This window comes from Orussus abietinus, unplaced genomic scaffold (genome assembly GCF_000612105.2).
Source record: "Orussus abietinus isolate OABI.00-Male unplaced genomic scaffold, Oabi_2.0 scaffold55, whole genome shotgun sequence".
In the NCBI taxonomy this organism is placed as follows: Eukaryota; Metazoa; Arthropoda; class Insecta; order Hymenoptera; family Orussidae; genus Orussus; species Orussus abietinus.
The window spans coordinates 286,923-298,840 of NW_019394295.1; the positions used below are offsets into that span (position 1 = coordinate 286,923).

Genomic DNA, 11,918 nt, shown 5'->3' on the forward strand with positions numbered 1-11,918 from the left:
ATTACACCTAATTTCAAGATTTTTCATAAAACATGAAATTTCGTGAGGGTAAGGACCTTCCTCGTAGCCTGCATGTTCAGGTAGTAAAGTGTGAAACGACTCGGTGTACCCACTTCGGATAAAAGTTTCATGAACGATGAGCCATTCGGATGGCACTATCGCATCCCCTTAAGACGCAAGAGACCCATCTAAGCAGGAGTCATTAAGTTCCCAGGATGTGGAAGAGCGATGCCCGAAGAAGGGGCCGGCCGACGAGCCCTCTGCCGGGCGTTCAGCACCCTGACCCTGGTGCCCGTCTCCGTAGGATCAGCGCCGCACCGGGTCCCCTGGCGCTCGTATCAACGTATGAGGCAGGTGGCGCAGATGCGCTGGGGCCCGATGCAGTCGTCGTGGCAGAAGGCGCCGCACTGTCTGCAGACGACCATGGCGCCGCGCATGCTGCAGTCGCAGGGTGGCGGGGGGTCGCCGCCCATGATGACCCCGGGGGCGCCGGGCTCGGCGCCGCCGCCACCCCTGCCGTCGGAGGCACCCCTGGGCTTGAGGGTGACGGCCTGGTGAGAGCCCTCTCCGGCGCTGGCGGGTCTGCCCCTGACCAGGTGGACGCCTACCCCCACGCCGGCAATGTGAGGGGGTAAGGGCGGGGCCGAGGAGGCCCGAGGAGCCCCGTCCCCGACGCCGGTCCTCTGCACCAGGATGTACTGGCCCAGCCCGGTGGCCCCGTTCGATCCCAGCTGCGCCATCCCGGGGTTGGTCTCCGTGATCTGTGGACGGAAGCAGGTAAGACGGAAGTTGAGGTCACCGTGGATCTCCAGCTTGGACAAGGAGTTGGAGAGAGAGAGAGAGGGACCTTGAGAATGGCCGGGAGTTCTTCGAGATTGGTATCAGGTTGGCGAACGAGCTGGAGGGGAGTCCGAGGTTGGTCTTAACATGGAGAACGCGTCTGGGATAAAAGGACCTGGTGAACGGAGGCAAGTTCTGTATGAGGGGTAAATGGGATCCATTGAAAGAATGGCCACGTGGGCTCTTCAGGGTGCTGGGGAAGTCCTTCTAGATAAAACGAGTAGGAAGGAGTACCGACTCGTCCTACCTAGAGCGACCCAGGGACACTCGACCGGAGGTTCTCCATGATCGACCACCTCGTCCTACCTAGAACGAGCCGGAAGGAGCACTCGGACGGAGGTTCTCCAGGAAGGGATGGGCAGACGAGACGGAGTAGATCGTAATAGGCGGAGCGGGCCCGAACGTGGCGGACGGGCGTAGGTTCTCCGGGAAGGGTTGCGCGGAAGGGATCCGCTGCGCGAACTGTCCAAGGTGGAGCGGACCCAAGGTAGTGGAACAGAACTGGCCCCGCACCTCCGTAGGGACGGTCTGCCGTGCCGTGGCGAAGACGTGCCTCAGCATGACGGCCTGAGGCTTAGTCTGCTGCTGCTTAATGTGCTGGCTCGCCTGCTGGGGCTTCTGCGGCTTCACCGTGGTGATGGTCCGACCCCCCTGCTTGGCGGTGGTGAACGCGCCGTCACCTCTCGCCAACAAACTGGGCGGCGGCTTCAGGTGCGCCTTCAGCTGGTCCCGGTTGGGCGAGCTCTGGATCACCTGCGGGACCGAAATAAACCTCGTTCATCCTTCCAGGACTACCTGATTCTTCCCTTCCCCCTCCAGAGCCCCGCCGACCCCCGTACACCCAGGAACTCGAAGACGACTCTACCTTAAACTTCTCCCTCTACACTGGAAACCACTTTCTCGAAATAATAAAAATTCCTTGTGTCGAACAGATTTTTTTTTTAGTACATATGTCTGTCTCAAACCGCGGATGCATTTCCTGATAACCTGGTAGAGTTCCCGGGCGACGCGGGGACCGTCCACTCGGCCTGCGAGAGGAAACTAAGGCAAGATTAGAGAGAGGGATGTAAAACTTGCCGCCTGGCATATCTGGTAGCTGCGCTCGAGGTTGACGGCGCCGGGGGGCTCCTTGGTGGAGCTCCTCGACCTGCCGCCGCCCTGCTCCTTGCCGCCTGCCCTGGAGCCGCGCTGGCCGCCCTGGGCGGTGGACCTCGAGGACCGCGGGGGCGCCGCGACCGGCGGGTACTGCGGCGGCTGCGGCCCCGGCCCCGGCCCCGGCCCCGGCTGTTGAATAGTCGCTACTATCTGACGGGGCTGTGCCGTAATGGGTGCCTGGTGCTGAACTACTATCGCGCTCTGGCCGCGGCTTTGCGCCTGCACGCCGAGTGCCGTAGTTACGTTACCGGGGATTGGGCCGCGGCCGACGTTCCCGTTGTTGGTGTTCGCGTTGCCATTGTTCGTCGCGTTCCTGGGGACCGGCCCGCCGGGGCAGATCGGCACCTCCTCCTGGGCGCGGACGATGCCGACCTGCTGCGGCTGCTGGGGTTGAGGCTGCGGTTGGGGTTGCTGCTGAGGCTGCTGCTGGGGCGGCGGCGGTTGCTGCTGCTGCAGTTGCATCGGCAAGGCCGCCGCAGGCGTCGAGAGACCCTGGGCCCCTGCGTGGAAGCTCGTCTGCACGAACCGGATCGACTGCAGCTGCGGGAACGCGATCATCGGCGGGCTCTGCGAGGACTGCATCGTCTTCATCAGGCAGCTCGTAACCGGGGTGCCGATCGTCAGGGCCTCCGGGTGGAAGGGCCCGCCCTGGACCACCGGCAGCTGGATGCAGCTCACCGTGTCCACGCTGCTCTCGGTCGCGACGAAACGGTGCGCCGTCGTCACCGCGTTCGCCCCAGCCGCTGCGTTTTCCCCGCACTCGTCCTGCGTCGTCACCGTGATGTTCGCTGCCACGGAGTTGTCCAGTGCCGCCGCCACCAGCGACCAGGGAAGCTGCAGCTCCTCCTGCTTGTCAGGAGAATTTCGTACCCTTAGATATTACCCTCGGCTCCCAGGAACTGTGGTGGATTAAATTTCCCAGCGTATTTCCTATCACCCTAATTGAAAAGCATCTCTCTTAGTACACGTCCCGCCGATCAAAGCACCCGTTTGAGAGTTCATCAACAAATGGTTCCAGTAATACTATGCACCGCGAGAAAACCCCAGTACAGCCCTTATCACCTCCACTTCCACCGAGGATGTCACCCTGTAGCGGTGTGTCTGAGTTCTGTAACACCCTGTATACCCATTCCCCACTCACTCTGTTGATATTGGCGACGTTGTTCACGGTCTGCTCGACAGGCCAGTTGGAGACGACGGAGATGGAGCCGACGTCAGGATCGCACCAGCCGAGTCGCGCCGCTCCAGGATACACCTCCGGTCCCTGAATAGAACAAACCCTCATATAGACGAGCCGTATAGAAAATAGACGCGCCCTGTTCGTCTTCAACCAGCCAAACTTGGCACTGAATTTCGCTTGTAAAGAGGAGTAAGGAGTCACCTTCGCCGATGGCGCCGCTGCGGTGACATCGAATGTCCGGTACACCAAGTCTCCGGTTAAAACGTACTACTTTTAAGTGAAAATCTCTCCCCCTAAAGAAAGCATTGTCGGGGCACTAAACGGTCCAGATAGGGCACTAACTCAGGACCCAGGTCACAGGCTGTGCCGTGCGATCGGGACTCGAGGCCCCGTCCAGAGACAGCGACCAGTTTCGACCCGGCGAAATAATTAAAGGACAGCTCTGGCGCGCACTCACTCTGCTGATGTTGGCTACATTGTTGACCGTCTGGTCAACGGCCCAGTTGCACTCGAGCATCTCCGAGCAAACGTAATTGTTCGCCTCCCGGAGGGCCTCCTCCTCGTTCCCGGCCCCCATCTCCTGGTGCTGGACGACGTCCTCCGTCTGCACCGTCACACCCTGAGGTCCCGGCTCCTCCGGGACGTTCGTCCCCATCTCCATTCCCTCCAGGATCGGGTAGATTATCTCCTCCGGGCAGGCTGAGATCTCCTCGTAAGCCTGGCGCATGTCTCCACACACCTAGAAATTGTTACATTTAATTAACAATCTGTTTATATTATAATAATATTATGTACACGTAAATTAGGAAATTGGGAAAGTCCTCCGACACTTGATATTTAGATTAAATTAACAATCTATGTGGTTTATTATAATATTATGAACATGTAAACTGGGAAATTGGTTGAAAAGTCCTACGATACTTTTGTTGGCACTTTCCCATCATCTTAAAACTGTCAAAATTGTGTCATTAGACTTTTGTCGCAAGACCTTGTAATTAATTTAAGATGTGTACTAGGGTATATCACGTGTTTGTAACTACATTAATTAATAGAAACACCTCTGAATTGTAACTGAATCGATCCTACTTGCGCACTGGTATCACTAACCGTAGAGCGAACAAAGTACGGGCTACTAGCACAGGGAGATATCTACTGATTGGATACCTACACATTGACCGAGTAGCCTAAGAATTTGCAAAAGTCAGCAAGACATACGAGACTCGCCGCAGCATAAGGCTCGTATTTTATAAACCATTACTTTGTTATGGCTCAAAGTACGCTGAACAATAAATTTAACCCTCCGTTCTCCAATGAAAGTTTCAAATAATAAGGATTCGATACAACTATTTCTACATCTATTCTGTTCCTAGACAAGTTCTATTTTCAATTTGAAATGTAATAAAAAAAGTGAGATACTCCACCTCGAGTTCATGGATGCGTTGCAGCGTCTCGCTGTCGATTTCCATGCCCTCGGGGATATGTGGTTCCCCTTCCTGAACATGTTCCGCCGCGCCCTGGCTCTCCGTCTGAGTGCTGATAATACTTTGCTCTTCGCCGATCATGTGCTCCGCGATCCTGACTTGTTCGCCAGGTGGGGTATTGTCCATGCTGGAGTTGTCCTCGTTGACGGGCATGTGGTACACCTGTTCGTCGGCCATCTGCGAGACGCGTTCCTCCTGGATGTGCGACGTGCCCTCATCGATGAGTTGAGGAACATGTTCTCTCAAGATCTGGGTAGCACAGTCGACTCGTTCGGCGGTAGGGTGCATCTCCATTTCACCAGAATTGTGCATCCCCTGTTCACTGGGAGCATGCAAGACCTGTTCGTCGGAAGAATGCATCATCGGTTCCCCAGAAGAATGCATCATCGGTTCCCCAGGATGCATCATCTGTTCCTCAGAAGAATGCAGCATCGGTTCCCCAGAAGAATGCAGCATCGGTTCACTAGAATGCATCATCGGTTCACCAGGAGGATGCATCACCTGTTCACTAGGGGCATGCATGATCTGTTCGCTGGGGTTGTGCAGCATCTGTTCGCCAGGATTATGTAACAACTGTTCACCAGGGTTATGCAATAACTGGTCACTAGGAGTGTGCATCAGCTGATCGCCAGAGGAATGCATCAGCTGTGAACTCTGGGCGTGCAGCATCTGTTCACTCGGCGTGTGCATCATCTGTTCGGTCAGAACGTGCATCAACTGTTCACTGGGAGTATGCAACAACTGTTCGCTGGGAGCATGCATCACCTGTTCACTGGGAGCCTGCATAGCCTGTTCGCCGTGAACATGTAACGCCTCTTCGCCATGAACATGTAACGCCTCTTCGCTGTGAACATGCAACGTCTCTCCACCGTGAGCATGCATCATTTGGTCACTAGATGGAACGGTTGCCTGCAATTGCTCCTCCTGCGGCAGACAAGCCGACTGCTCTTCAGGATGTTCTTCGACCTCGTCGTCCACCGTCTCTGTAGGACTCTCATCGAGCAGAGACGACACCTCTTCTCCAGGCATTTCGGCTATCCTGTTCTGATAGAGCTCGCTTGGTTCGTGCCCTTCTTCGCCATTCGGTTTTTCGGGCAAGTCCGGGCTCTCTTCAGCTTCCAGAGCACCCGGACACGTTCCTTCATCTACGACCATCTCGATCCTATCCCTTTCGAGATTCGCAGCCTCTTCCAACCTGGCCTCGTCCTCGCTGGCTATCCGGTCGGTCTCCTCGTACTCCCGCGACGGCTCTGCCTGCTGCACTTGTTCACCTTCGTTTGTACTTTCCGGAACATCGGGGACAACCGGCGTCGGCGTCGGCGTCGGTTCGATTTCCACCTTTTCCGTCGGTGCCACGGCCGGTGCCACCGTCGGAGATGGTGTTTTACACCTCCTCTTCGCGTGCTCCATTACCGGTAGGTGTTCCCTTACCGGGGGATGATCCTTCACAGGGGGGTGTTCCCTCATCGGAGGGTGTTCCCTTGCCGGAGGATGATCCATTACAGGTGGATGAGCTATTACAGGTGGATGCTCCATCGCAAGTGCATGCTCGGCAGATTCGAGGTTTGCCTCTAGACGAAGTCGCAAACTCGCCCTTGTCACAGCTCCTCCTGTTCGTGGCTCGGGGGCACAATGCAACCCTGACCTCAGTTTGGGCTCCCGCTTCTCTCCCCAAATTGGCTCGAAGTGCTTCAGCTTCCACGGATCTAATTTGTTCTTGTCCCTCTCGGCCTCCATTTTCAGTCGTTGCTGGTTCTCCGGAGTGAATTCCCCCTCGGCCAGTCGTTTCCGCCACTCCAAGCAGGCTCGGGCAAAGAACTCGTTATTCAGTCCTGAGGTTGCTGCGTCCTGGAAACATTATTTATTATACAAAACCTGAAAATACATCTCGATAGTACGTTTTATGTGTCAAAGTTTACAACTGTGAATAATCTTCCACTATGAGGTATCAATTTCCTTTAGTGTTTTGTTACAGTCAGGAAGTATGAATTTATTAAACTGTCGAGGCAAACTAAATAGGCATTATATTTCTATATACTACTTCATGGTTACAGCTATGCGATACGAACCTGCCTATCGACTGCAGGTAACAGCTGTGCCAGCTTTCTTTGATACAGAGGCGGAAGGCCCTGGAAGGTATGTCGATTCAACAGAGCACGCAAACTGGTACTCGCAAGTATACTCGCTGGTGATTCCAGGTCCACAAGCCCTGCTTCCAGCTGAGCCGCTGCAGACAGCCTCTTCGTCGATCTTCTCCGGCCTGACTTCAAGCTGAATCCTGGTAAGCTGGCCAGAACCTCCCTCATTGTAGCTGCAGGTTCCTCGGGCACTGTCAAAACGTAACGGAAATATTTCAATGACTTTTGAACAAGTTCCCCAGTCACAAAAGAGTGGTGCAACTAAGTTTACGATCGCAGCGTAATAAATTTCTTAAAAGTCTGCCAATCCTTAAATTAATCTTTACCAAGACGTCGATCCTTTGCGGCATACGCAGTTATTGAATTACCGGTATTATTGTGCTGCGTATTGTTGACGAGTGAGGGTGGATCGTTGGGAGGCGGAGGAGGCAGTGGTTTGACGACGATGCGTGGCAGCGTCCGGGAGTTGCCGGAGGCTATCGTGGTGTTTTTCCTCCTGCGCTTGGCCTGCTGGCGTAGCGCATGCTTGATGACCTTCTTGCTGTGCACCATGCTGGAGTATCCGGAGCACCCTGGGCCAGTCTCTCCGCCACCCTCGCCCTTGGCGGTCTCCAGGTCGGTGTCCATCTCCGCATCAGGCGCTCCAGAAGGGAGACGGAAAGCAGTCCCCTCCGGACGCGCTACATGCGTGCGGTGGCGGGGTCACTGCATGCTCCCGAGTGCTCGTCAGCGAGCTCGCCCCGACAATGACAGTCCTACCTCGAAAAAGAAAGACATCCTCGGTGACGAGTGGCGTACCGCTCGGCGAGATTCCCCAGGAGTTAGGTTAAACTGCCCATGGATCCTCCAGCCCGGGCTCCGTGGAGGTGTGCGCTCCTAATCGCCGCGGACGTCGCGCCGGAACTCCGCGGTTTTATCTTACGCCCCGAGGGAACTCTCCTGCCGGAGGACTCGCGACGTTTCGCTTCGCTCAGCCATATTGTCGGGAGGAACGGAAAGCAGCGGATCAAACTCCGCGTTATTAAGCGTACCGAACGCCGCCGGCGACGGTTGCCGCCAGGTGGCGCCACTAGTGGGGGCTGGCTGCGTTCGGAAATCCATGAGGCATCTCGCATCTCATCGAAAGGTCGCACCCCGCGACCCACTTGAAGGTGTCTTTTCATTTACCGAATCGCCGTGAAATTACACGTGGGAAACAGTTTTGAGTGTTTGGAAATGGGTAGTTAACTATCAAAGATGATACGGAAAGAACTGCGAACGTTTCTCGCATTTCATTTCGCAGCAAGGTAGCGAATGAAAAGATACCTTGAGCCGATAGAAACGGAGTCACGTGATTGGCCGAGGAGGTTAGGGCGGCTCAGCCAATCAGCGTCGAGCCTCGCCAGTTGGCCGAGTGGCAGTGTACGCAGTGGTTGCTCGTGCGCTTTTCCAGGCGTCCCCGTATGAGTTTTCGTTGATTTATCTGAAAGGGTCAGCGTACTCGGGGAAAATGAGTGCGGAAGAAGAGGTATTACGAATCCAGAAGAAGCTTAACAAGATGTCGAGCGGCGACGGGACGGTGAGTGAGTGAGTAAACTAAGGGTAGGTCTTGGCCTCACCGAGGGACGCGCGAGCGCGCACGGCATAATCGCCGAAAAGATGTCTACGAGCGCTCCATGTAGCCGAATATTCCGCTAGTAGTCGTAATTATGATCCTCTGTGCGTATTTTCGAGCCGCGTACTTATCCCGCTGCTCTAAAAAGTCTCCCACGACGAGTTTTGCCGCGCTCCCGCCCCCTTAAAACTGCCATTTCCTATACTTCCTATGCTTGTAAACACAGAGTGCGGGATCGCTGTATAGAACGTGTATACATTGCTCCGGGATATTCCTAAGGCGGGAGAATAAAGATTTTTTGACTTTTCATTACTGCCACATGTTTACGGAGTATTGTGCCCCGATGTTGCTCAATTTCAACTGTTATTAATTTCTGTGGATTTATTTCTTCAAATCTTGGAATCCTTTTAAGGTTTTTAAGGATTAGAATTAATTAGTTCGTGTTTGTACCACTCTTATTAGTTATGCTAATTATATTAATTTATATGTGATGGTTTAGGGCCAGGAACAAGCCTTGGAGCTGCTCAAAGTACTACAAAAACTACCGGTCAATTTGGAGCTGCTTACGAAAACGAGAATCGGAATGACCGTGAATGCTCTGCGGAAGTCCAGCAGGGACGAAGAGGTTATATCGCTGTCCAAAACTCTTATTAAAAATTGGAAAAAGTTCCTCTCTGGTTAGTGAAGTGATTCCTTGAAGGGTGTATTTAATGTCGATATGTTCGTAGGGGTTTAAATAGTTTGACTGGGTGGATTTATAATTGTTATTTCTTGGATAGGTCCAAATAAGGATGGTAAAGATACCGCCTCTTCTAGTAGTTCGAAGAGAAAAGAGGAGAAGTCCGAAAAGAGCAAAGAGGATGGCGAACAGAAGAAGGATAAAGATGCTGGAGATGGTGGTGATGTAAAAATGAAGGAAGACAAGGCTAGTAAGGACCAACCAAGAAAACAGACATCTTTCCCTTCTACCACCTTCTCTACGACGGATGCAGTTCGATTGAAGTGCAGAGAGTTATTAGCTGCGGCGTTACGAGTCGATGGCACCAGCTTTGATGGCTGTGCATCCCCTGAAGAACTTGCCGAGGAGTTAGAAGAAGCTATTTACTCAGAATTCAAAAACACTGACAACAGATACAAGAATAGGGTAAATTTATTTCCCATGATCCTTTCTTTGACCTTATTTTGAAACGGATACAATGATACTCAAAAGTAAGATACAATTATTTTGATCTTAGCTGATATTTTGGGAAATTTCAGGTACGAAGCAGAGTCGCCAACCTACGGGATGCCAAGAATCCCACCCTGAGGACGAATTTCCTTGTCGGAGCTATTACACCGGCACGCTTAGCCGTAATGACAGCAGAAGAAATGGCAAGTGACGAGATAAAGCAACTACGAGACAAGTTTAAAAAAGAAGCCATTAATGACGCCCAACTTGCTACGGTCCAAGGCACGAAAACTGATCTGCTCAAGTGTGGAAAATGCAAGAAGCGTAATTGCACGTACAATCAGGTTCAAACGCGATCCGCTGATGAACCGATGACCACATTTGTGATGTGTAACGAATGCGGGAACCGATGGAAGTTCTGTTAAATTTAAGTTACCTCGATCAGCCACTACCTTGCTCGTCTTTACTTGACAAGAAGTATCTTCGAAGGGAAAGTGCTTTTGCTCGATTGCTATCACTGTCCGATGAGTCGTTCGAACGAGACGCGAAGTCATGAATGCGCGATTTAGGTCTGCGGTAAACTCATTTGTGATTTAGCGTACAAGGTATGGAATTGTCGCAACCCTTATAGACTCGACAGACTAGTCTCACAAGGAAACATTCCCAAGTGTCCGCCGCCGATCGTATTGATTTTCATATTGATTTCATATTCAAATGTGGACCATTGCAGATAAAAAGAAAAGTCTCTCTTAGATTTTTGTGTTCTTCGACATGTATGAAAATCAATAAGATCGACGGCAGACACTTGGGAATTTTTCCTTATCAGTGCTGAATCTGAAATATAAAAATCGCGAAATAATTTAAATGATAAACCGATGATGAATTATAAGCATAATATATCAGTGTTGTTTCATATCTCACTGTTAAGATTCTAGATTCATTTGACCTACCGTTCGAAGTAATCACAGCAGATCGGATCAGTATATATGTGGATGACTGATTTCATAGTTGCATATGAATTGAATGAGACAACTTTTAAACGATTTTTATGGGGTTGTCGAAAAATCTTATACCGTGAACTTAATACGTAAGAGTATATAAAATTCTGTATATTACTTTATTCGCCATGTGCTGCGCGAATAAATTGGTGTGTAATACACGAATTACATGCAACAATTTATATACATCTCGACACAGCTCTTAGTCTACTGTACAAGTCAATTTTACATTATTTACAGAAACCCTTGTACTCGACTAAACTGTACTAGCTGGTTTCACTGTCCGGTTCACTTCTACATATTATGGATATACGTCGAGATCGAGGTACTTCTTTTCCATCGAACATTGAATCTTTAGGCCCCAATACTTCATGGTTAAACTTCTGTCTCGCTAATCCACTGAAAATGGAAATTACTCTAAGAGACTAATGCGTGGAATGGCATATAATGCAAAGACATACCTCATTATGTACATAGATCTCCTTGGTAAAAGAAAGTCTTCTCTACATTTTTCTTCATGCCCGACCATTGTAAGCCTCATCACGCAATCACTCAGTAAACTAATACCAGCAATAATGTCACCACAAAACTGTAATAACGAAGGACTATCAAGATATCCTCATAAATTTTCTTACAATGGTTTTTACCCTTGTGCTATCGACGTGAGGTTTTATTTGTCCATCGGCTGCCAAATCCAAGACGTGTACTAATCCAAGTTGAGGCATGTTGGGTGGAAAAGCTACTTTTCTTACTCTTTCGATGATCTTGACATTGTCCGCATTCCATTTAGCACGTTCAGTTTCACGATAACCATGAATTGCCTGTGGAAGTGAACAGATTCTTTTAATAGCAAGTTAATACGGGCTGACCAAGTGGACGTAAATGTACAAACATCATCCCAATGATCGAACTCGTATCGAAGACGTTTCATGTACGGTTCCACTTCCTGAAATAACGACTCTTCCTCCTCTGGTGAAATAAAATCAAGATGTATCCTCATTGTATGTTTTAATTCGCTTCTCCAGTTTTTTTCAATCTCTTCGCCCGTGCCAACAGATGCAACTGAGGATGCATTGCGTTTAGTAAATTCAATTACTTTTCCTATTAAACTTTTCGTCCACAGTGGTTTTCTTCTCAACATACTTCAAGTTGGGCTACTACAAAATTCTATAAATTTAGGTTAACCTCAAAATCAATAAGTTAATTCATTGGCTCACTTGTACTACGTCAAAAGACCGTTTTAACATTAATAATAGCGCAGGTAGTTTCTTCAATAATTAACAAGCAGAAGACTACAATTGACTACAATTTTAGTTGGTTATACAAAGTGGAAGATTGCTTTGCGATTTGCAATCAGCTATCAT

At 50.8% G+C, this 11,918-nt stretch overlaps 3 protein-coding genes across 4 annotated transcripts; 1 reads left to right on the top strand and 2 right to left on the bottom strand.

The window, feature by feature from the left end:
* On the bottom strand, positions 1 to 7,792 carry LOC105696263 (putative Polycomb group protein ASXL3). Of its 2 annotated transcripts, none has more exons than XM_012418625.1 (8): positions 7,163 to 7,792; positions 6,726 to 6,985; positions 4,597 to 6,504; positions 3,633 to 3,914; positions 3,137 to 3,259; positions 1,918 to 2,841; positions 1,354 to 1,593; positions 1 to 761 (listed from the first exon to the last, which is right to left on the bottom strand). In XM_012418625.1, the coding sequence occupies exons 1-8, from the start codon at positions 7,419 to 7,421 to the stop codon at positions 339 to 341; spliced, it is 4,419 nt and encodes a 1,472-aa protein (XP_012274048.1). In that variant the 5' UTR covers positions 7,422 to 7,792; the 3' UTR covers positions 1 to 338. The 2 variants fall into 2 exon arrangements, with proteins under 2 accessions (XP_012274048.1, XP_012274041.1); XM_012418618.1 differs by having other exon boundaries at positions 1,918 to 2,844.
* A 369-nt stretch (positions 7,793 to 8,161) lies between these two features.
* LOC105695846 (transcription elongation factor S-II-like) lies at positions 8,162 to 10,729 on the top strand. The gene is made up of 4 exons (XM_012417827.2): positions 8,162 to 8,352; positions 8,888 to 9,065; positions 9,168 to 9,532; positions 9,646 to 10,729. The coding sequence occupies exons 1-4, from the start codon at positions 8,284 to 8,286 to the stop codon at positions 9,979 to 9,981; spliced, it is 948 nt and encodes a 315-aa protein (XP_012273250.1). The 5' UTR covers positions 8,162 to 8,283; the 3' UTR covers positions 9,982 to 10,729.
* On the bottom strand, positions 10,655 to 11,880 carry LOC105695855 (alpha-ketoglutarate-dependent dioxygenase alkB homolog 7, mitochondrial). The gene is made up of 4 exons (XM_012417839.2): positions 11,447 to 11,880; positions 11,202 to 11,375; positions 11,016 to 11,143; positions 10,655 to 10,953 (listed from the first exon to the last, which is right to left on the bottom strand). Exons 1-4 carry the CDS (start codon positions 11,693 to 11,695, stop codon positions 10,821 to 10,823), a joined length of 684 nt encoding a protein of 227 aa, XP_012273262.1. The 5' UTR covers positions 11,696 to 11,880; the 3' UTR covers positions 10,655 to 10,820.
* Positions 11,881 to 11,918: the final 38 nt, after the last annotated feature.